At 38.7% G+C, this 26389-nt stretch overlaps 1 protein-coding gene across 1 annotated transcript; it reads left to right on the top strand.

Moving 5' to 3' along the window:
- The first annotated feature begins 433 nt into the window (after positions 1-433).
- Positions 434-26146, top strand: LOC140226679 (metal cation symporter ZIP14-like). Its single transcript, XM_072307118.1, has 8 exons — positions 434-446; positions 1180-1197; positions 2085-2254; positions 4788-4958; positions 6478-6651; positions 7122-7464; positions 19600-19787; positions 25997-26146. Exons 1-8 carry the CDS (start codon positions 434-436, stop codon positions 26144-26146), a joined length of 1227 nt encoding a protein of 408 aa, XP_072163219.1.
- Positions 26147-26389: the final 243 nt, after the last annotated feature.

The following is a 26389-nucleotide window of genomic DNA, read 5'->3' as shown; positions in this document are numbered from 1 at the left end:
AAACAAAAACAAAAACAAACATCGGGATCCCCCCCCCAAAAGAAAAAAAAAATAAATAAATAAATAAATAAATAAATAAATAATAATAATAATAATAACACCGGAAAGATGCAAGTAAATTATCTATTGTTTAAAAGGTTGGTAAAAAAAAAACTGTTTTTCCTCTTCCTGTTTGTTGTTGGTATTTTCAATGACATTTAGTAAAATTTTCTCAGAGTTGTACAAACATCTTTCTGTGTAAAAGAAGTCAAAATGTATGGGTTTGCAGCTCTTTGGGATTCCAGATGTTATCCCTGCCTTCCTCTTCAAAGTGTGTTATGTTTACATGGTCTAGATGGAATTTATGAGAACGCAAAAGTTTGTAAATCAGTTCATCACAATTGTGACGAATATATCTCTTTGACATGTTCGTCAGAAAAAGCATATTAAGATGATGGATCTAGAATGTAAGTTAAAACCTTTAAATCATGTACTGTCTCATTGAATACAGATGTATGCTATAGTAGTATTGGATTATTTTTTTTTTCATTTGAATATGCACCACTCACAAACATATATCAGAACTAAATTTTCATCTCAACAATTCATACTAACTCTGCCAAACGACGAAATTTCTTCAATCTTTTGTCTTGGTTAAGTGCCATGGTTTTGGTTAGGTGACAAGTTCACCTTCATAATATTATACCTGTGGATTTAGTGAATGAAGCAATATGTATTTTATAACGGAATGTCCACTATCGAAATGACTGAATATATCTCAAAATCGAAAATTTTACCGAAAATTGGGATATATGACGGTTCGAATGACCGCCGATGATACATTTGTACAAATGGGCATGAATACCCAACGGGGTCAATTCATCCCAAGTCAATTCGTCCGGAATGGAATGAAAGATAAACTCCAAAGTGTATTAAAGGTACCGATAGTGATAGATTTAGGGCTGGCCTTGGTTAAGAATGCTGCATGTAGTCTCTATATATGAATAGATGGAGTGTGTTTGACTTTTTCTTTCAGACAATCAGACAAAATATATTTTGATATCACTATCAGTGTCATTTCACCAATTGAACTGAAGAAAGCAAAATCTCTATGGTTAAGAAATGAGGGTAGAGGAAAAGTGATATTTAATGTCTGATGTTGATATCCGTTTTTATGTCTTTTCCATCGCTGGCTTACAGGGGCGTCTTCTGCACAAGGTAAGAAGAATATTATTTTTTAGATCAATTTTTTTGTAGTCTTATCTTTTTGAGGATTTCTGTGAATCATCCAAAATGAGACTTGTAGAGCTTGAAATGCACAGTTGAGTTGTACACGTATGGGAGAGAAATATAGATAACTTATAATAAGGTTGGTATATTAAATTTTATCAGTGTCATTGTAGGGGAATGGCAATACAATGTCATGCCATGGTGATAAAGTTTTGTGTTTACATGAAAAAATTCAGCAAGTTCAGTATAACACTATGCAAGTAACAAGTCTGCCCCCCCCCCAAAAAAAAAAAGATTGTAGTGATATCGTATGATGATGTGTTGTACGAAACAAGTTGTCATGAAGGTTTATGGTCAAAGGTAATTGTATCATTACAACTACCATTATCCTTTTAATGTGAAGCTATACAAACAAGCCTATCTCATACAACCTACTTTCAAATCATTGCCTACAAGCCTATAGTCATACAACCTACTTTCAAATCAATGCCTAAAATCCACGTGTGAAACGGGGTGAATGAACTTGTCGATATTTGAAAATATGATGTGTTATTGAGGCAATATTGTTTCACATGAATATCTGTGCAATGCACATAATGTCCAGTGTTTGGTACAATCATAAATTTTATAAACCATGGCCATAATGCTGGGCTGAAAACTTCATACCCAATCCCTTGTTTAAGTCCAGATAGTACAGTAACGAAAAAAAAAATGTTACTGAGAACATTACTACATTTAAATTTACTTTGGAAGCAATCTTTGTTTGTATTGCGGACTTAGAGGAGACCGCCGGACGTAGTGAGCGGATACTGGCGTCAGTTACGATATCTATACTATCGATCTAGTTATCGTTCTCGTCTTATCTCCTTTCCCAGTCTGGGGTTATGGCTTCCTTTTCGTCACCATCATCAACGTGGGTGCCTTTGCCGGAGTCTGGGTCATTCCGCTCATGGGCAAAAGGCTGTATAAACACGTGCTCATGTTTCTAGTGTCTTTAGCTGTGGGAACGCTGTGTGGTAACGCCATTCTTTGTCTCATCCCAGAGGTTAGATTTTACGCAGTTTCCCCCTGTTCAGAGTCGTGTAATTTATGTGATTTTTTATGTACGGTACGTTCGTTTTCCTGATGTTTTGTGTACTTAGATTTACATACTTATGCCTCCGCCGCGAAATGCCACCGGAGGCACTAAGTTCTCGGGTCATCCGTCCGTCCGTCCGTCCGTCCTTCTTTCCGTCCATGATAAATTTTGTGGACAGCGTAACTATAAAAACTAGAAAAGCGTATGAGGTATCCTAAAGAAACTTGACATGATTATGTACAATACGAGTGGGCGAAATTGTGCCTATCAACATTTCAGTGTTCATGCTCAAGGTGAAATGTCAAGGGTCAATGTCAAATGCTCAAAATTGCAATATTTCCCCAATATTTATGCAATGCTTGAAAGGATTTTCTTGAGGCTTGATGTATACATTGTATGTACTACCAAATAAAGATTCCCTAGAGATTGTTTCAGACCGTGAGGTCAAAGGTCAAGTGAAAATGCTACAATTTCATTTTTTCTTCTATATCTCGGAAATGGTGCACTATTCAAGGCATCTTTATTGAACTGAGTACTATGTACTACCTGACAGATATTACCTTGGAAAATCGAGGTCATGGGATCAAAGGTCAAATGTCGAAGCTCAAGGTCAACACCTTAAAATTTCAGTGTTTCCCTCATATCTAGGACCTATGCAAAACCAAAAGGTATTTTCTATAAACTTTAGTGTATGCATGTATAACCAAAATAGAAATTATGAGGGAAAGTTGTGTGTTGTTGGTTTTGCCAAAAGGTCAAGTGTCAAGTGAAACTTCTAAATTTCACATATTTTTTTCGTCCATATCTTGGAAGTGGCTCACTGTATCATCATGAAACTTAAAACATTCATTATTATATCTATGCATGTACTGGCTGACAGTGATTTTCTTGGAATTCTTTAGGGTCATGGGGTCAATGGCAAAGGGTCAAAGGCCAGGTTAAAATGCTTAATGCTGGAATTACACTTATTCTCCATACCTTTGAAATTACTTTGTGCATAAACTTATAAAAGGGGTCAAAAAACTTATAAAAGAGGTCAAAAGTCGAGTTGAAAGCCTCAAATCCCCCAAAACCTGGTCTCTGTAATGTAGCGATTCATCCAATAAAACCCAATTTAAGGAAAGTTAAAATTCACACATTTGTGATAAATCTGTCATTTTGATATTTTGCCAGTTACTATGTGGGACTGTCGTTACATCATTGTCAAGACATTGTACTATCATGCATAATGGCGGAGGCATACCAGTCGCCATTGCGACGTTTCCAGTCTTTTATATTGTTTATTTTGTTTCATTTTCTTCATTTACCTCATTTCATTTCAATTTTGTTTTGTTTTATGCAATGAAATGTTGTGTTGATATTAGCATTTCACCCCAATTTACTATTCAAATGTGGTTTAATGTTGTGCATTGATTCAAGTTCTTGTATTGTTTTCATTTCGCCTAATCTTGATCTTGTAAAGTTTTTTGCTTTTTCAGATTTTGTCTATTGCCATCTTAATGATCTAATTCTAAGTAATTTCATAGTTCTTTTTTATTGTTATTGTTGGTACTTATTTGAAGTATAAATGTATAAAGATGGGGGTTCCATGTCTGGAATTGATAGAGCATAGAAAGATCGTTATTAAGAAAAACGTGGTTTTTTGTTAGCTATTTGAATTTGCTATATTACGTTAAAACTTCGATTGCAGTCACTACGGGAGTCTTATTTCGGTTGTTTGTGGAGAAATACTTTTCGAGCAATGATATGCTATCGGGTTATTAAAGGTACTGTTCACCATTGGGAGCTAGCTGTTATTCAAAAATAGTGTTATCACATTTGATGAATATGCGTAGTATCACAAAGCATCTTACCATACAAAATTTCGCAGTAAAGTCCAAAATATAAGGAGATACTACTATTTTTCATACTTAAACACAACTGTAGACTGTATAGTCTTGAAACAATTTCATTGTAAATGTTGTTCACATTTTTTGATATTTCCCAATACTTAAAATTGACCGTAATGATTAACATTCTCCCCCTAAATCACATTTTAGAACTACTTTGAAGCGCAAAAGCTGGGTTTTTGTTTCATCTGCAAATGGTGAATAATGCCTTTAATGTGCAGTGTAATCAAATTGCAACGATTCCAAGCTGCCTGTTGTTAAGAGTGAATCAGTGATGAATTTTACTTTCGGATTTTAACAAGAAAAAAAGATATGTCCTTCTACGCTAGATTGTCCGTCCACATCATGCGATGATTAAAGACTCTGTATGATATAAAAGAATGTATTACTAGGGTGAAAAAATTTTGCAAATATTTAGGTCTTTTGGTCATTCCATAAAGATGATGAGTTAGAGTAGCCTTTAGAGTTGATAGACGTTACAATATCATTTTTTTTTAGTAGCAAAAATTGTATGCTTATGAAATTCAATCTATTCCCACGCATTGATATAGCTATGTGGAATGCCTTGAGCATGCTTACAGCAAAGTTGGTTGACCTCGAATATCTGCCAGGCTCAGGGGTTGCATGGGGATCATGGGGAACATGGGGAACACGGAGAGCACGGGGAAGAAGAGGGAGGACATGACCGTGAGTCGATCTGGAAGAACATGGTGATCATCGCTGGTATCTACCTCTTTTTTAACACGGAGAGAATCCTCAAGATCATCGGCAGCAGGAAGAGGGTGAGCAGCCCACTCTATCCCTTCTGTAAAGAATTCAGTGTCCCACAGTGTGAAACACAATATGAAACACACTGTCCCATAGTGTGAAACACAATGTGAAACACAGTGGAAACACAGTGTCTCACAGTGGGAAACACAATGTGAAACACAGTGTAAACACACTGTCCCACAGTGTGAAACACAATGTAAAACACAGTCCCACAGTGTGAAACATGTGAAACAGAGTTTAAACACAGTTTGAATAAAACAGTGTACAGTGTCAGCGCAGTGTGAGCAAAGTGAGAAATCTTTTCACGTAGTTATGAATCGAGCGTTTTAACATTGTAATTAGTTTAACATATTATGAACATCAATTCAGATTGTGAAGCAAAATATTTTATGAACACGCTGTGAAAACCAAACCACAGTGTTAAATCACCTTCACAGCGTTAAAGTGGAACGTTTTCACAGGCAATTGCGTGAACACATCGCGAACACACTGGGGGATTCTGTGGTCTTTTCATTGTGGAATTCATCTCTGAATCTGTATAGGTGTAGCATCTAGATATCACATGTGATCCTCATTTCATTTTCTTGCATTTTTGTTGCTGTTTTTGTGACAATATATAAATAAGGTCTCTGCTGAAATAGATTTGCCACAGACAGTAGGCCTTCTGATATGAAGTGAGATGGTATTACCGATATCAGCAGATCAACTGACTATTATATTTTAGCCCAAATGTTTCCACAAGAGAGCTCATTTTCGTTTTGTTTTAAGAATATTATTGGAACTCATAAGAAAAATATCTCCACTTGGGAAATCTGTGATGTATTACATACGTTCAGCAGTTCCTGAATGAAAAGGACGAAGTTGAAGACTTGCAATCAAGAGAGAGGTAGAAGAATGCTTCTATCAAGTTTGGTGAGATGCTTGCACTAAGCTCAAGAAAGTTGTAATAAATGATGAGTGGAATAAGAGTTTGGTTGCTGATTGGATACGGCCTGATGGATTGTTGGGTTTGGGGTTCAGTTCGTTATTCCGAAGTTTCGTTATTCCGAAGGTTCGTTAATCCGAAAATGAAATAAGGTTTGTTATTCGGGAGGTTGGAAAATGAAATAAGGCTCGTTATTCCAAAGGTTCGTTACGAACCCTCTTTTACTGTCGGATCATCGAACCTTCGGAATAACGAATCCTATTGTATATCATTTTCGGATTAACGAACCTTCGGAATAAAGCTTCAAATGTTCGGTTCAACGAATGCTGTTCATTTTCGGATTTTGTGTTTCGGAATAACGAACCTTCGGAATAGCGAACCTTCTAAATAACGATCAGCACTCGGGCTTTGTCCCCTTTACAGATCATATTGAGTATCCACTTATACACTGTAGTCTTTACAATGGGAGTTACCTGTAAATTATAATCATGAACTACAGTCAAATCTGTCTTAGTGGTAACCTGTCACTCTTTTCGTCTCCATTGACTGGCCGCTATAGACAGGTTTGACTCCAATTGCCTTTTTTTTTCTGTGCTCAACAGGAGACAGCAAGAAGGAACAAAGAGAAGGTGCCCTCCCAGCCGTGTGTCCAGGTCACTGCCATGCACAATATAGACTGTATCAACCCGGATCGCATCGGATACAAGTTTACATCTCCCACAGAAGCCATAGCCATGAGTGACGTCAGGGGAGAGGACTACGACGAGGAGAAACAACAGGTATAGATGATGGGTTGCTAGGTGTGGCTTTTGCTCCTGGATGGGTTGCTAGGGTGATGGCGTGTATGCCTTTTGATTGATTTATTACTGGCGTCATGTTTTCATCTAGGTTTTATCCTTGGAATCTCAGATTTCCATTTTGTTGTTGGAAAATGTTTTATTTATAGTTAGTGTTTTCTATTGTTAGTTTTGTCACGTTTGACTGCAAAATCCTAATGTTGATATGTTCTTTGTACCTTTTCATTCTCCATTCTTTGTGAAATCGAGAAGAATGTTATTATCATACATTCTTATCAAGAAAAATGAACCGACTCTCAAACTCTTTAAAACGTACAAACAAAATGATTACAAACAAATTGAGTAAAGAATAACCCCAATGCTCATTGTTTTACATCTCTTGGTTTCATTATTTTTCCATTTTACATAAACTACCAACCAAGGTTATTACACCTACCATCACCTCTATTAAGGATGCTGAAAATGGACACCTGCCGGCAAATGGAGTCGGGAATAATCGACGAAACAATGATTTTAATGGGAACAGTCACCTCAGCAACGGTAACGGTCACCTCAGCAACGGGAACGGTCACCTCAGCAACGGTTTCCACGGCAACAACCCTCATGGCCACTCCCACGCCCCCATCTATGACGGGTCAAACATGATAGCCACCGTGGCGTACATGATCGTAGTCGGCGACGGGCTTCACAACTTCGTCGACGGCCTGGTCATCGGAGCTTCTTTCACGAACTCCATCTACCGGGGAATCAGCACATCGGTGGCTGTCATTTGCGAGGAGTTTCCCCATGAATTAGGTTGGTGTGGTATTATCTGCACTTCTCTCTCTCTCTCTCTCTCTGAGCTCTCTCTCTCTCTTTCTCCCTCCCTACACTTTCGCACTGCCGGAAAGAACCCAAGGTCCTACAGAGTCCAACACAATGTGAAACACAGTGTGCACACATAGCAAACACAGTGTGAAATCCCTTAACACTGTTAGATTTTAGCATTTAGACATTGTGAACACACTGTGAATCATCAGTTCACAATGTAGATCATAAATACATAGTGTGAAACAGAATACCTTTGATTATGTTAAATCTCTGGTGAAAAAACCACACCACAGTGTGAAATCTTCACACTGTGAAATTCGAGCATTTTTATATAGCCGACTATGTGAACACATTGAGAACACAGTATGACATATTGTGTTCTTTCCAACAGGGCTCCTTCTACAGTCTCTACTAGATGCCAGATTCTATCAGGGAGATGTGACCGAGATCTCACTTAGTCTATGGAACTATACCCTAATTAGAGTTCGTACTGCCCTAGTCTATGGAACTATACCCTAATCAGAGTTCGTACTGCCCCACTTGAAATTATGACAGTAGTTTTATTATCGCAGAGTTCCGTGTATTAATCACCTTTGAACTAGGACAATAACAGCACGTGCAAATAAAAGCATTAAAAATAGATATTACATAATGTGTTTGGATGGTGTGTGAATTTTTTTATCATTAATCATTTCATTTCATTTCATTCCCACCTTAAAAATGTTACAGGAAAAAAGACGTTAGAACAATATTACAGAGTGGGGCCAATTGAAGCTTGTCGGGTTTGTTTAAAAATATAAATAAATAAATACATGAAAGTCACAGATGAAATACTTTATAAAGTAATAATGAAAATACTGACTTCTTATAGCGCAAAAAGAGAGATTTATTAATGGTTACATATGCAATTTCAACTAAAAATTTCGACGATAATCATTTACTTAACGTTTGACAGAGCCTTTTCAACATTTTGACATTTTTTCGAACTCATTAGTCTTTGATAAAATTTTGTGGATCCGACTCTCTCAGTTCGCCTTAAGAGTAGATGATAATCATTCAAGTTTACTTTATTATACGCATGTTTGAATCAATGTAACAATAACGCATAAAAATACCTGTTTGTAAATTGACTATACTTTGAATGTGTAATACCTTTATTTGTGAGGGGAAAACAGACTTGATGGTGCTTAATAATGTTAATGTGCGTCATGAAAGGAAAAATATATATATATTATCAAACATACCTGAACATTTCGCAAATTATATTTGTTAAAGTTTTTCTGTAGGGCTTACTTAAAAAAGGATAATATTTTAATTTACTGAAATTGTAGTGTATTGCATTAAGTAATTCTTTACCAAGGGTAGCCTTTTCATGGTTGCCACTGCTCTACCAGAGGGCTCTGCCATTATCACCATAGTGATGTATATTACATTATCATACCTCATAATATATCATAATATAATATAATGTAATATAATAAAATAAAATAATATAATATAATATAATATATAATGATATAGGCCTCATGTAATATCTCTGAGAAATCTCAATGTGCTCGAGCTTGCTCGTATAGCCTACAGAGATATCAAATTACAAAGATAAGTTCCCAATCGCCTATATATGCCGTGATCTAAAAGAAAAGACTAGTCGTTTGGCGTTATTGTTTGCGTAGTTTGTAGTTCGATTATAGATTGGGTAGTTTGATGATTTTTTTTTTTTTTTATACAAACTTTGATATGTGGTTAATATCGTTTTTCCAACCCATAGAGGTACGTGGTGTGTACGGTACGGACACGGCTGTGTGCTGACAGGTTATTGACACAGTCCACTCAGCGGCGCGTCAGCGTGTGGCGTCATGATAAGGACATAGTGTTCAGCGACTCGCTCAAGAGAGCCAGCGAGCCGAGCGCGGCCGGTCCATCCGGCCCGGCCGACCCGGAAATCAAATTCACGTACCATCCTCAAAATTTGCAAGGCGCGACACTTCAGAATCTGGACGGAGAAAACTTCGTTTACTTTTACTCTCTTTTTTTGGAAAATAGTCGTTTCTAATACCTCTTTAGGTACGATCTCTCACTTAAATTTCTTTCTACCCTTTCCCTTTACATTTCAAAATATAGTATCGTTCTTTCACGTTCTTGTGTGTATCTTTATAGGCCTATCGGTAATTTATCAATTTTGCTGCGATGATTTGAGAGAAGTTTGCTCCTAATTCTGTCACTTTATCCTAGTTGTCTATTATTATCATGTATACTCAGCAAAAAAAGAAAGTAAACACTTTTCGAGATCATATTTTTCATCGAAGATTTCGGTGAAAATTACTGTATTTTAAAGCATATTAAAGGTAATTTAATTGGGTATCAAGTTAGTAGGTAAATACAAAAGGAAACTTTTCGCATGAGTGAACGCATTCATTTTGCCCGCCAAGGCACAAAAGTAAAAATTGCAAAATTTGACAAATTGTCTTTCATTTGGCAATGCCCTTCAAGAAAACAGTGTCAACAAAAAGCTAGTTGAACACAATGAGAGACATGAATGAAATAGCAAAAACAAGTTTTTGTTTTCTTTATCTCTGTATAACAAAGAGAAAGAGGGAGACTAAAGGGGAGAATAAGAATGTTCTGTCAGCTTAAACTTCAAACGACATAGCAGGTAATGGCATAAAGATGATTTAAAAAGCAAAATTTCCTTATTTTACTCTTCTTATTTAGCAATTTAAGGATTCATGAGATAAATTTAAGAATTGTATACTATTTACAATTTTCCTAATTTGAAATCAATTTGAAATTTCTACCATGCATGTTAATATTGCTTCTCTTATTTCATTTGAATATGGGTTTGACGGAAGATTCTTCATTTTTCTCCCTTATTTTTGGCCTTTATTGATATTTTAGGCTTCAAAGATATTGTAGAGGTCAAAGTTTTATTTTTGCAACTTAATTCATGCATCTAATTGTGTTAAATTTGTCATTTGTTCTTATTGTCATATGGAAGAATGACAACTTGAATAACAACTTCTTCAATTTTGCAATTTTTGCTTTTGTGCCTTGGAAGAGAAAAACAAAGATGTTCACTCATGCGTAAAGTTTCCCTTTTTCTTGACCTACAGGGCTGGTAGCCGATTATGTAGTTTACTTTCTTTTTTTTTGCTCAGTGTAGTAACAGACACAGAGCGTTAGTACTTGTGATTTGTTTACTCTGGTGTTCATCTCGAATTATGATCATGGTGCTTAGAAACATCAGTATTTAGCGCTATATAAATGTTATTCATTATCATTATTCATGGTAACGTGTTTCTGAAAATTCGGCAATAGACCAAAGCAATGACTTACAAGCTGATGATAATAAATTACTTATGCTGGTGTTGGTAAAAGGCAACTTGTTAGGCAGAAATTACTTTCTTTCTTTCTTTCGATATTCATTCTGCCCTATCACTATTTTCCCTTCCTATGAATGATGAAAAAACAAAAGTTCTTACAGGAATAATGTAATAATAATAAACAAGAATTAAAGCACATGCATAAGCAACCACTATACGTCTCTGGGTAGTTGAAGCAAAATGTTCAATGAGGAAAACACGACACGATAGTGGATATTTCCACGAGAGCAGAGCGCCATGAATGCGCATCAATCATGCACTCCTTCACTCGCCCGGTGGGTCGTAAAGGGCTGATTTCACGGAGCACGCGAACGATTTACCAAGGATGCAAATGTTGAAATTATGGCAAAGTCCGGTATTTTAATCTGCAAAAGATTCGGTGTCGCTTTTAGTTTCGCGGTGATTTTAGGGGGGGGGGGGAAGAAAGTGAAATCGCCTGTGAATTTTTTCGTCACACTGAGTCGTGATACGGACGGGATTTGAACTCGATAATGTCTTGAAAGCCTCCGTGTACAAGACGTTCGGACGACCTGCGTGCTGTTCCCAAAATCTGGGTGAAATCCCCAAAAGATACCGACAGTTTAGATAATGTCTCGCGTACTATATAGAAGGACGCGAAGTTCTTCCGATCATTTTACGACATTATCGTCAAAATGTTCGCGTACTTTTTGAGACATTCCCACGATCGTTTGGGGCATGTTTGGGGGCAAATCCGCACCAGTCGACGGCAACTGACCGCTATAAAGCTCGTGACTGAAGCGTTGCCTTCAAAATTACCTCATAACATTTCATTTCATTTCATTTCATATTTAAGGTTTCCTTTTCAAATCAAAATCGTAACTTACATCTACACATCAAGCAAGCAAATATATGATTTTAATAAAGATTCTCAAAAAAAAAAAAAAAAAACCGGTATAGAGAACGAAATCCTGAAGAAAAATCCCAGGTAACACTTCAAATGACTCTATAATGTGTTATAAATAGAGTACGCCAAAATTATATCTGAAAATTAAGATGATGTGTGTAGGAGAGCCTACATTAAGAATCTGTTGGTGGGGTCCACAGAAGAGAAGCCAGCACACACACCTGCGCGCGCGCACACACACACAACACACACAGGCGTGCGTGAACAGAACAATACCTGAGAGAAATGAAGGATGAAAAAGTAGAAAGGAAAGAGAAAAAAAAAATGACAACAGCTCAGCTGAGACAGCGATCCGCTCTCCGTTGATGTTTTCCCCCACGATTATCGGAAAATTTGCGTAGTTCTCATGTAGGTCGCTTCTTCGTGTCTATGAGAACAAGGCAAAACTGCGCAAGAACGGTTCACGGCTCTTTTTTTGGCAAACATTCCGACCAAAACAAAGCCTGAACGTTAATCCAAGGAGGTTCAAGAGAATGGAGTCACAACTGTCGTATTTCCTTTGAAGTTTGATGCCGCCACTCGAAAGTATTTGAAGCATGTGGCAAACTGGATCTGCCGCGCAGATAGGAAGACAATTGACTCATGTCTCATTGCATAATCATCAGCCACTTTCTAACGAAAATATGTCTTTGTGATGGTAATTACTTTTCGCCATCCCTACTTATAAAAGATAGGTGGTATATAATGGTAAAGACACGGGGATGCGCGAATAGAAATTGCGCAAAATATGATGAAATGAAAATGAAAATTACTCGACTGGCCGTGCCCGGCCACTAATCTGATATATCTATTAATATACAATTATACTCGAAGATTATTCCATATCAGTTTTATTTGGAGGAATTAAGTGGAAAAGTGATAAAACCGGCTTTCCTGGAGGGCACAGTTTTAAACACTTTTCACATGATACAGCTCTGATTTTCACTTTTGCACATATATTTCTTGAAGGGATTGACCTTTGTTTAATGAGCTTTATCATTAAGTGAGATTTCGTTTCATTTAATAGTTAAGATAAACAAGCAAAATATAGCCAACATTAAGTTAACGTTCAAAATGAATCTTCAGATTACTCAGCAAGACGGCGGCATCAAACCCCGTCACCAAAGGCACAGATGCACCTGTGGAATTCTTTTGTACATTAACAGAAAAGTGACAACTGTTTGAATAATTACAGCCAGTTGGAACTCCATGTCTTAAACCTCCTTGGTTAATCTTTGCTAATTACTCGACATTCTTGTTCGTCGCAAATTGTTCGCGTGCTCAGTGAAATCATTTAGCCTGCTTCATCACCGAGCTTCAGATCTGCGGCGCGAACGCATGGACCCCGTTTACAGTGCGGGGCTGGGCTCGGCCGCGGCCGAGACCACCTCCAGAGCGAGGCCAAATGCGAGGCCAATTTTGGCCCCGCATTTGGCCTTTTGCGCGTTTACACTGAAGCGGGGCTGGGCCGAGCCGCGGCCGAGCCGCGGCCGAGCCGCGGCCGAGCCCTCCTTCATTTCAGTGTAAACGCGCAAAAGGCCAAATGCGAGGCCAAAATTGGCCGCGCATTTGGCAACGCTCTGGAGGTGGTCTCGGCCGCGGCCGAGCCCAGCCTTTATTCAGTGTAAACGCAAACTGGGCCAAATGCGCGGCCAATTTTAGTCTGGCTTCCAAGCCCTCTGCCTGTATATTTCGCTATTCAGGATGTTAACCCCCTCAACGTCGAAAACTTAGTATAGTTTAAGGTAGTTTTGTCCTGCAAAGGATTTTTTTCCTTCGGCAAAGGCCTTTGGCCGAACGGCGACTTCGTCGCCACGGAATTCAGTTGGCAAAGGGTTTGTAAACCAGACAATACCAAATTGCGTTTGTTTACAAGCAGAGCGCCACTACGACAAGATATTGAAAGGTTTGAATTAAAAGCGCGGCCGAGCCCAGCAGTGTAAACGGACAAAATTGCGAGGCTCGGCCGCGCAACTGAGGTCGGGCTCGGCCGCGGCCGATCCGCGGCCGAGCCCGGCCCCGCACTGTAAACGGGGTCCGTTCTCTCTCCCTGCGTCGTGTAGTAAAACAGCTACACTGTAAAAACATCGGTGTTAGATTTAACACCACGGGTGTTAAATCTAACACCGATCAAACTTCAATAAAGGACCACACCCACAGGTGTTAAGAATGCACTGTGATGGTGTTGAAAAGTGTTCACCTGACACTTCGTGGTGTTAATTTGACACTGTACCTGGTGTTATTTTGACACTGTACTGGTGTTAATTAAAAAATGACACCACATGGTGTTGATTTGATATTTGCTGGTGTTAATATCAATGGTTTAACACCCGTCCAGCTTCAATAAGGGACCACACCAGCTGGTGTTACTTTGGTGTAAATTTATTTTCGCATTTTTTCAAAAATCTAGTATTTTAATGTAAAATTCTTGATCGTCTTGTTTAAATTAAAAATCAACAAGAAGTGCAGTTACTAAGAAACTCTTCAAAAAACAGTTTAAAATTTGGAAATGACACCCGTAGGTGTTAATTTAACACCATAAATGAGCACCGAAAATTTAACACCAGCTCGGTGTTCACTATTTAACACCGGACTTTTTGCAGTGTACCTTTATGGTCGTAGTAGTTTCAAGTAGCTCTCTACGTCATGAAAATGAGTGGACACTAAAATTTTTCAAAACCGTCGTGGAAACTAAGACGACGCAAGATCAGTTTTAATAAGCTGTCTTGCACATGCGCAAAACTAAGTTTTGTTTTTGTTTTGGTTGTTTTGGTTGTTGCTTTTCCCCCACTAACGTTCGCGTTGGAGATCTAAAGTTCCCCATCATGGGCCTGGGAGACAGCAACGAAGTCTAGAACTAGTCTGGGTCAATCTAGTCCCTTTGGATTAATTGCAGGCGTCCTGATTTTTCGTTCTTTTGGCCTAAGAGAAGAGCATAGAGCAGTCCATTGGTGTATAATCATGATTATGCTCACTTTGTTAACTACATGAGGAAAAATATATCACTTCGAATCGAATCGAATCAAGTGTCCAAAGCAAAATGCGAAAAGGCCGAATACCAAGAATAATAAGCGAAGCTGCAGCCTCTTATTAGATTTGGTGAGAGCTAACTACCCAGTTAGCTCGATTACGACCACCTAGACCTAAACTTCATGCTTTCTCAATGACTTTGTAGAGAAACTGAACCGTGTGACAATGTACTCCTGATATTTTGGGTGAAAAAAGATCAGTAAATCTAAAAAAAAAAAAAAGAGAAAAATCATCAAATTAATGACTTTTCAAAACCAATGTCATACAAACATAATCCGAATCCAGAACTTCTATTATTTTTCACATGCCAAACGATGTTTACTTGGCATGTTACAACAATATTGGTTGAGAAAGAAGATTATCTTACTACATGTATTAGTCAAAGTTGATATGGCAGGTATAGAGGTTAATTTACTTTCAATAATAACAACAAATCATGTAAACGTTTGCAACTCATGAACTTTTTGCCCCCCCCCCCCCCCTCCCTTTCCGCCATCACCACACCATTACACTGACAGTCAACCATACACTGTGCCTGTTCCAGGTTCTTAGAGATACCCCTTTAAAGATGGGAAAAGGGTATAGATTTTGATTCCCTTTCACAGGCCTTTGGGAAGAAATCAGCAACATTTCCCCTGTACATGTAGAGGTCTTTGGAAGGAGAGGTATATAACAAAAGGGCATGATGTATGTGCAGTGCATGTTTTTTTTTTTTTGATAAAATTTATTTGTTTCATATAAACAAAAATAGCATCAAAATTTTCATTTACATACGTGATGTATAAGAGAGAAATTCAAACATAAACAAATAATTTGGAAGATCAGGCCAAGGTCTGCCACAACGTAATTTGTTTACCTCAAGTCTTTTCCATAATTCTGATAGAAATATGCCAATTGCAATCTACATTCTCTATAATGAACACCTTTGTAATTACGCAGTACTATCAGTGTATGAATGCATCAAAATGATATACACCTGTATTCATAGAATCGCCTCCTTCCTCTCCATTGTTCTTTGATAAAAATGCAATATCTGTGCTAACAGAAACATGAAAACTTGTTGAATTAAGCAAGAAATATAATTCCAAAGCCTCCCCTTCAGTTTACATGACACTGTAATAAAAGCATGTGTTATAATTATCCTCACCTATTTGACAAACGTCACACTAAAAATTATTGTCTTATTTTCCACTTCAACATTGCAATGTTGCGAAGTTTCCTGCGAAGAGAAGACCAGCCCGGCTGCTTTGCAGGAAAACATTCACATCAGCATTTATGACGCACTTGAGAGAGGAGAGATAGCTTGGCAAACACCAAGATTAGAGAAGCCCCACAACCCCTATTTCGATATTTTTGGAAGTTGGAACTAATCCTATTCGGAACCCTATTACAGAGTCATTTGGTAAAGATGTGAAAATTCCTCTAATAAAGAATATTTCAGGAAAATACACTGGAAGATCACCGATTTCAACGATTTTTCGGGATTTTCCCCCGTCTTGAACCCCTGACAAAATACCTTTTTTCCCGGAATAAGCGGAAAACGCGCATGCTGTCCAGATGACCACTTGTGGTGGGATGAGGAGGGGGGGGGGGGGGGGGAGGGAGAGGGTATTTGTTACAACTCGACCCGCATCTGCAAAGTCCTTTGTATTCAATACGTGCATGCTGAACTTTCATTACTCTTTCCAAGAAATATGTTGCTAAATTTGCTAATTTACTATATGGGCCTATATAGTGCCAAGTTTTTCTTGCAACATGATATCATCAAATTCATCATAATCAGATTTTGATTTTGCTTGTGTTGCTTGTCAGTCTACCTGTATCCTAAGCATTTCTTTGTCTACACATTTTTATGCTATGATAGTTTGGATTCCATATAAAAAATGATCCTCCTTTTCTAAAACTGTATTATTGTGTCATTATTATTATTTGTGTATTGTGGGTTTTTTATTTTTTTGTTCCTTACGTTTAAAAATCTTCCATATAACTGTTATTCTAATAAAGATTATATGATTTCTAACATAACTTGATAAATCGGAATCAAGCTTGAACCTCAGTATCAAATGTTAAAGCATTTATACAACCTACTGTATAGGAAAGAGCGGAATCGTCTTGTGAAATTGATGAAAAACCAAAACAAACAAACAAACAAAACAAACAAATATTGTCATTTATGTCAGATATGCATTCCCCAGATTCCAAGTTAGATTTCTTGTACAATGATTCATGTATATTCTTGTACCAACTCTTGACTTGTCCTTCCCATGATTACCATCAAACTTAAAGGGTCATTCCAGACGATTTTCATAATTTCACATCATGTAGTACATAAATCGACAACTCCATGTATAGAATTGTGGATTTTATTGTGGTTCTTGAGCAGAGAAACAATACTTTGAAAAACCTTAAACAAATTACACTGAACAAGGATGATCACATAGGAGGTTCACATATTTCAGAAATAGTGTAATTTCATTACAATACTGTACTGCTTGCTTGCGAGTTCACCTGTTTATAATCTATGCATGCCTTCTTCTTTTGTTCTGCTTCCATGAGCCCCAACTCAGGGGGATGGATTCCGCCCCCCCCCCCCCCCGAGATCTCGGCCATCGGTGGTGCGATCGAGATGAAATTTTGCATGCGTGAGACCCGCGTCATAATCTACAAGATTGTGTCATAAGATTTTTTGAAACAATCAATTTCTAATTTTAATTAATTAATTATGCAAATTAAGCTCAAGGTGATATTTTAGCCTAATTAAAAGCATTGAGAGTCTAATTTTTGATCTGTAAATCTGTTTTAGCATATTCAACAATTGTACATCACAAAAACTTCCAAAACTCATTTCAATTCTTATGTATTTTATTGTTTTCAGAATTTCTTATGTATTTCTTTGTTTTTCAACTTTTTTTTTCTTTGTTTTTTCATTGGAAATTGTCACTGACCACTTTTCTACCATAATTAGCACAAAATTAATCAATGAAAGTGATTAATTGTAAAAATAATCAGGTTTTTATGCCTTTCATGACAGAGCACTGTTTTCCATAGGAAATGTACACAAAATCACAAAATTGTGCCCGTTTTGGAGCGACATTCCGTTACAAAAATTGGGCGTGGCTTCGCAAAAGTATGCGCGGACGTTGAAAATTTGGTCTCAAAAGTTGCGCGAGACTTGAACGAAGAAGTCAAGAAGCCTCGCGATGAGGCCTTCTCGCGTTACAGAATTATAGCGCGAAACGTCGAGGGGGGGGGGGGTGGAATCCGCCCCCCCCCCCCGGCCCTTTTAGTTTGGAATATCGATAGTGAAGATGATCCAGAGAGCCTATCTAGGAAACACTGGAGACAGGAAAAACTGGAGGTGGGGGCTGGGGGGGGGGGGGGGGGGCTACTACAACCCTCACCCCCATTCTCTGCTGTTAATTATCCGATTGCAACCAAATTTATGACATACGCATTATTTGTGTATTCTACATGATGCATAGTCAGATCAATTCTATTACTCTTACCCTTACTTTTACAGGTATTCTTAATTGATTATGCTAATATGCAATTTGTTTGTCGAAAATGTGTGTGTTTTTTATAATTATAATATATGTATATATGTATATATATATATATATAATATACATATATATATATATATATATATTATATAATATATATATATATATATAGAGAGAGAGAGAGAGAAGAGAGTTGTCTAGAAATCCCTGTTTAAGTTTATGATCATGTCAGAAAAAGGTCATCGTTGTCATGCATTGTGTTATTTCTTGGTTGGATTGTGTGTTACACTTATGCAAATTAACATTAATGAATATGCATATTACTAATAAAGTGCATATACACGTTATGTAAGCAAATGTAATGTTTTGGCACTTTTGGTGCAGATCTCCCCATGGAATGATCCAAAGCAAATTTGAATGACAAATATACAGTATAAACTTATATGAAAGCAAGATTTACTAATCCAAATGTAACATAATTATGCATATCATTATTTATGCAAATTGAATGACAATAGCCTGTTTTATTTGATGAGTAGAGCGAAAAGGAAAACTTAATAACTTAGGGTAATGTAATCAATCTATCCAACGCAGGTTAGTTATCTACAGTGTGAAATTACCAGTGTATTCATTGTTACTCATGAAACTTTTATGTTATTAATGTACCGTATTTCATTCTTGTATGATCTTGAATAGTTATTTGTATTAAGAAATGGCATAACTAAAATAATCCAATGAAAATATAGTTTGAGAACACTATCTGTAATATAGATTTTATTCCAGTCCCCATTGACTTTACACACAAACAAACGGAAAATATGAAATATTTCTGAACACCCTTCTGAAAACGCGATGTAACTCTGTAACCGCACATGCGGTGTATGCAAATTTGTTATCAGAAAGTTGCGCAAAACTCTACAGGAAAAAAGACAAATACGAAACATAGCCCCAAATCTTTAAGTGTTACAACATAATCGCAGCTTATAAATGTCGGTTTCAGAGTTAAACACAACCGAAAACTTTCGAAATTTCTTTTCATACTTCTACAGTATGATAGACCAGTGATTGATATTTACAGGTAGATCCAACACTTTCATTGATCGTTTTCACAGTTTGCTTCTAGCAAGCAAAGTTGATTCTTACATCAACTTGGAAAAACTCCCATGAGAATATTGATTTTATGAATTATTTAGGTCAGAATGGTGGCAAATACATCGCGGTGTAAAAACTTTCGTATGTACGTGGATGCGGGTGATATTTGTTTTATCAAGAGGTACCATCAAACATTTTATCCATCTTACAGGTGACTTTGCCATCCTGTTGAATTCTGGGATGTCCGTCAAACAAGCCGTGCTCGCCAACTTCCTGTCAGCTTGCACCTGTTATGTTGGCCTCATTGTGGGAATAATCTTGGGTGAAAACTTACAGGCTGGTGAATGGATCTTCGCTCTCGCAGGAGGGATGTTTCTCTACATCTCACTCGTTGACATGGTACGTTCCTATTCCATTAACCTTTGAATAATACCTCCGCTGCCTTGAATGTAGACTAAGCGTGCCCACCTGAGATGGCGTTTGCAAAAGTGATTACCTGGGCGCGATATTTTTTTTCCCAGGATGGGAAAGGCATTTATTTGTCTTGGTGACTTGGATAGAGAATAACTATCGAGTCTTTGACTTTATTACTCTCTATAAGCCTGACGGAATAAACCAACGGCGTAAATCCGTACTGAGGAGTGGGGGGATGGTCACCATCATCACGATTACAAGCCCATAACCGGACCGGCGCAGCCTTGTGGGGGGGGGGGGGGGGGGGGGAAGCTTGGTGCCCCCAACCCCACACGCACACTTTACAGGGATCGAATGTCCCACTCTTTTGCATGAAATATAGAGTGAGAGGAAAGTGGTAGCAAAAATATGAAGGCTTTTTGTTCTTGTTGTTGCTTCTTTTTTTTTTTTGCTTGTCAGATGACTTGCGGCGGCAAATCAGACCTTAACCCTAAAAAGACTGGGCTATTTTGGTAGCTCGAAAGACTGGGGGGGGGGGCCTAAAGGGCCCCCACCCCCCTTAAGATCTCGGCCGTGGATTGCGCGATCGCCGCGAAAATTTGCACAATAGTAGTGTGCGATATACTCTACAAGATCGTATATTTAAATTTTCCAAAATAGTCTTCTTTTATTTTATTTCGATTAATTATGCTAATTTATGCGAGAAATCAGACTCTTTGATCTAAATCAGTAAATAAAGCTCCAAAAGTGCTCATTTTTGGTCTAATTATTCTTTGTGGCATTCTTAGCAATTGCACTTGAAAAAAAATTCGGTATCAAAATTAATTTCTTATTTATTTTATTGTTTCATGAATTTCTTATGTATTTCTTTGTTTTTTCGACCTTTTGTTTTTGTTTTGTTTTTGTAACAAAATTTGTGGCGGACACTTTTTGAAGCATAATACTCCTAAAACAAATTAATTTTAGCCATTGAAAATAAAAATAAGTATATTTATATGAACCATGTGAAAAAACTCAATTTGCATTGACTTTGTACACAAAATCACATTTTTGAGCCATTTTCGGCCTCACATACATGTACAAAATGTTATGTAACTTCAGAACCGTACCCCCGGGCGTCACAAATTTGGTGTCAAAATGTGCGGGAAACTTGAAAGAAAAAAGTCATAGAGCATCGCGGCGAGGGCATTGCGTGTTTCAGAGTAATCGCGCGAAATGTCGAGGGGGGGGGCCTACCCAGTCTTTTTAGGGTTAAAAGTATGAAGACATCTTTTGTTTTTGAAATATCTGTGAGAGAGAGCGGAGCTCCCGGGTTAACGGGGGGAGGGTGTGTATGGGGGGAGGTGTCCCACTCCCACACGAGGAAGATTTTGCATTTTCCTGAAATTCAGCGATCTGGTGCACACTTTTGGTGAAATTTTTGTTTGTTTTTTGTTTAAAAAACCAATAGAAAATGAAATATTCACAATATATTATTGAATGACTATATCGTGGTATTTCAGCTCTTGCTCCGCCTGTGCGACATCACTGCGAAGGCCTACTAAATAGTGGGGCCTAATCACCGGCGTAGACAGGATTGCAGGGGGAGCGGTTATGAGATCGTGAGGGAGCGAAGCAAGCGAGGGGGGGGGAGGGTATGGTAGGGGGGTTTCTCCCTCCCACGGTGAAATCTTTTTACGTTGAAAATTTTGACATTTTACAGTTCAAAAACTGCCGTTTGTAGCTGTATTCTTCGCTTTGGAAATTAAGGGGGGGGGCACACGGTGCGCAACTGCTGTCAATCACTGGCAGCAACATCAGGAGAATGGCATAGCGATTAAATGCGAGCGAGCGGAGCGAGCGAGCTTGAAATTTTTGACATAGGCCCTAATGCTTTTACATGCTAAAAACTGCCGTTTGTAGCTATACTTCTTCGCTTAATTGGAAATCAAGGGGGCCGCACCGGGCGCAACTGTTGTCAATCACTGGCAGCAACATCAGGAGAGTGGTATAGCGATTAAATGCGAGCGAGCGAAGCGAGTGAGCTTGAAAATTTTGACATTTTACAGTCCAAAAACTGCCGTTTGTGGCTGTATTTTCTTTTTTTTTTTTTTTTGCTTTGGAAATTAAGGGGGCGCACCGGGTGCAACTGCTGGCATTTACTGGCAGCAACATCAGGAGAATGGCATAATGCGAGCGAGTGAAGCGAGCGAGCTTGAAAATTTTGACATTTTACAGTCCCAAAACTGCCGCTTTTGGCTGTATTTCTTCGCTTTGGAAATTAAGGGGGCGCACAGGGCGCAACTACTGGCAGTTACTGGCAGCAACATCAGGGGAATGGCATAACGATTGAATACGAGCGAGCGAAGCGAGTGAGCTTGAAAATTTTGACTTTTTACAGTCCCAAAACTGTCGTTTGTAGCTATATTTTTCGCTTTGGAAATTAAGGGGGGGGGGGCGCACCGGGCACAACTGCTGGCAATTACTGGCAGCATGCAACATCAGGAGAATGGCATAACGATTAAATGAAAGCGAGCGAGTTTGAAAATTTTGACATTTTACAGTCCCCATATACTGTCGTTTGTGGCTGTATTTTTTCGCTTCAGTGGAAATCAAGGGGGGGGGGGGGGGACACACCGGGCGCAACTGTCGGCAATTACTGGCAGTAACATCAGGAGAATGGCATAACGATTAAATGCATGCGAGCGAGCGAAGCGAGTGAGCTTGAAAATTGTGATATTTTACAGTCCCAAAAACTGTCCTTTTTGGCTGTATTTTTTCGCTTTGGAATTAAGGGGCGCACCGGGCAAAAATTGCCGGCAGTTACTGGCAGCAACATCAGGAGAATGGCATAATGATTAAATGCGAGCGAGCCAAGCGAGTGAGCTCGAAAATGTTGACATTTTACAGTCCCCCAAACTGTCGTTTGTGGCTGTATTTTTTCGCTTTGGAAATTAAGGAGGCGCACCGGGCGAAAACTACTGGCAATTACTAGCAGCAACATCAGGAGAATGGCATTATGATTAAATGCGAGCGAGCGAAGCGAGCGAGCTTCAAAACTTTGACATTTTACAGTCCCAAAACTGCCGTTTTAGCTATATTTTTCGCTTTGGAAATTAAGGGGGGCGCATCGGCCGAAAACTGCTGGCAATTACTAGCTGCAACATCAGGAGAATGGCATAATGATTAAATGCGAGCGAGCGAAGCGAGCGAGCTTCAAAATTTTGACATTTTACAGTCCAAAAACTGCCGTTTGTAGCTATGTTTTTCGCTTTGGAAATCAAGGGGCCGGGGCGCACCGGGCGCAACTGCTGCCATTCACTGGCAGCAGCATCAGGAGAATGGCATAGCGATTAAATGCGAGCGAGCGAAGCGAGTGAGCTTGAAAATTGTGATATTTTACAGTCCCAAAAACTGTCCTTTGTGGCTGTATTTTTCGCTTTGGAAATTAAGGGGGGCGCACCGGGCGAAAATTGCCGGCAGTTACTGGCAGCAACATCAGGAGAATGGCATAATGATTAAATGCGAGCGAGCCAAGCGAGTGAGCTTGAAAATGTTGACATTTTACAGTCCCCCAAACTGTCGTTTGTGGCTGTATTTTTTCGCTTTGGAAATTAAGGAGGCGCACCGGGCGAAAACTACTGGCAATTACTAGCAGCAACATCAGGAGAATGGCATAATGATTAAATGCGAGCGAGCGAAGCGAGCGAGCTTCAAAATTTTGACATTTTACAGTCCCAAAACTGCCGTTTGTAGCTGTATTTTTCGCTTTGGAAATTAAGGGGGGCGCATCGGGCGAAAACTGCTGGCAATTACTAGCTGCAACATCAGGAGAATGGCATAATGATTAAATGCGAGCGAGCGAAGCGAGCGAGCTTCAAAATTTTGACATTTTACAGTCCAAAAACTGCCGTTTGTAGCTATATTTTTCGCTTTGGAAATCAAGGGGCCGGGGCGCACCGGGCGCAACTGCTGCCATTCACTGGCAGCAGCATCAGGAGAATGGCATAGCGATTAAATGCGAGCGAGCGGAGCGAGCGAGCTTTAAAATTTTGACATTTTACACTCCAAACACTGCCGTTTGTAGCTATATTTTTCGTTTTTGTTTGTCCCACTTTTATGGGGGAACCATTCCCCCCCCCCCCCCATCGACGCCTCTGCATATGAGGGTGCTTTTGTTAAGTGAAAGATCTGCTGCACACTCTTTGATAAATTAGGGAAATATACGTCAATCTCAAAAGTGTACAAAGTCTATCGAAAGGGATCCTGTATAGCGGAGCTTTTGCATGTTTATGATTGCTATACAACGATCTGGTGCGTAATTCTGGCGATATTTGGACAATTTTCCATTAAGAAAGTTCGAGATTTGTCCTCATCTCTGGAATTGCTTGGGGATAAATGATTTGTCTGCCTAAACACTTCCGTAGGGGCGGGGCAAATGCCCCTTTGCCCCCCCCCCCCCCCCCCGATAGATTCGACGCCCCTGATCTTCCGTGGGTATGCTCATAGATGTATCCTGACTGAGTCACCAGTCACTGTCGTTTCTCAGGAATGATTCAGGAAATGGAGGGGGTTCAATTATGGCAATATATTTTTTGTTATTGTTTGTTTGTTTGTTTGTTTGTTTTCGTACATATCTTGCAGATGGTCCCCAGTTACTCGCGTCATAACATGTTTACATATAGGCCTATACTATTTGACGTTGTCAACGTCTGAGCCATACCTTACAGTGTATGTCGATGTTACTTTCTTCGCGAGCGAGCGAAGCGAGCGAGCGCTTGAGAAAATTATGTATACATTTTCCTACAAGATAGAATACTGTTCAGCTCTGTTACCTGTCTGAAGGCCGGCGTACAAACGTCATGCAATATGCCAAAATTGATACAATCACGTTTCTGCTTCCTCCATTTTTTTTTTCAAAATTCAGGGGGGGGGGGGGGAGATGATTGTACAGGCCATTCCCCCCCCCCTCCTCCATTTCAGGGGGGATATATCCCCCCCCCTCCCCCCCCCCCGGGATTTACGCCCATGGAATAAACCGTTACAAACTTATTATACTTTACAAATTAAGAGCAAAAATGGAAACAAGATGGTGAGCAAAATCCAGCATGGGATTCAAACCACCGTCCATCTTTTAAGCATTGATAGCTCCATGAATAAAGCACTAACACATCGTGCCACAGCGAGGAGCTGCCGAGATTGGTGGTCATTGGGCTTTTAAAGTATGCAAACACAATTTGTCTCCCTATAGTCTTAGTTTCAGACGTTTTTTGTCAGTAGACTGCAATAGACTTTACACATACTAGTGACTTTCCCATCCTGGGAAAAAAAATATTGCTGTCCCGGATGACCCCATGACCCCTGATTTTTTGTCAAGATTAGTCTCAATTCAGACACAAAGGAGATATACGCGTTGTACGTGCAGACAGCGGTAGCTGTAAGGGCTACCATTTCATATGATTTTATATCCGGTTCTATGTGCTTAGTGTTGGCCACTTTAAGTTTCATGTAAATGCCATTTTATCTAAAGTAAATCAAAACCCAAGAGAAATTGTGGATCTAGTGAAAGCAGCAACATTTGTAAAACACATCAGTGAAAGTTTGAGGAAAATCTTATCTATTTTGACCATTTATTCTTTTCCGACTTAGCCGATGATTTGGTAAAATGCATAGTCGACCTACCTAGAAACGCCTGTTTATATTTTATGTAATATATCTTTAGCAATTGAATGTAATACATGTATAATCATTAGCTCTTGAATATAACTTATCAATATATTTGAATGTAATTAGCAATTGAATGTAATACTTGTATCATCATTAGCAATTGAATATAACTTATCAATATATTTGTGTGTAATATATCAATATATTTGAATGTAATTAGCAATTGAATGTAATACATGTATCATCATTAGCAATTGAATATAACTTATCAATATATTTGAATGTAATATATAATTAGCAATTGAAAGTAACATATCAAGTTATTTGTATGCAATGTACATGTACGAATCATTAGCAATATTGTATGTAATATATCAATACACATAATATGTCACAGTTGTTAATGTTATGTCTTTTCCCTTGTATATTCACCAGCTGCCTGAGATCAACAATGTACTATATCAATATATTTGTATGTAATATATCAATATATTTATATGTCACAATTGTTGTTACATGTTATGTCTTTCCCTTTGTTTATTCACCAGCTGCCCGAGATCAACAATGTTGGAGGCGGTGACCCTTACCACAAAGACCAGAGGAGTTTCGGTATCCTTCTGCTTCAGAACGTTGGTCTCCTGACTGGATTCAGCATCATGCTACTCTTGGAACTCTTCGCTGAAAACATCAAGTTTTAGGTAGCCCAGGTCCACCCTCAGGGAGTGACCAGCAGGATGGTCAAGAGAGAAGATAAACCAGCGGTCAAGACTGCCCACTCCGGCCGGAGTAGGACTGATATTTTTTTTCAAACAATATTTCATTTCGATTCCATCATTAAGCATGCTTGTATCATTCAGTTATTACTGCTAACTGCTTGACACACACACAAATACAGAACCTGCTAGCCAACAATCAAACACAACAAACATGCACAAAAAGAA

Source organism: Diadema setosum, chromosome 3, assembly GCF_964275005.1.
Source record: "Diadema setosum chromosome 3, eeDiaSeto1, whole genome shotgun sequence".
NCBI lineage: Eukaryota > Metazoa > Echinodermata > Echinoidea > Diadematoida > Diadematidae > Diadema > Diadema setosum.
Note: the sequence above shows the minus strand (reverse complement) of the source record. Positions and strands in the feature narration are given on the sequence as shown.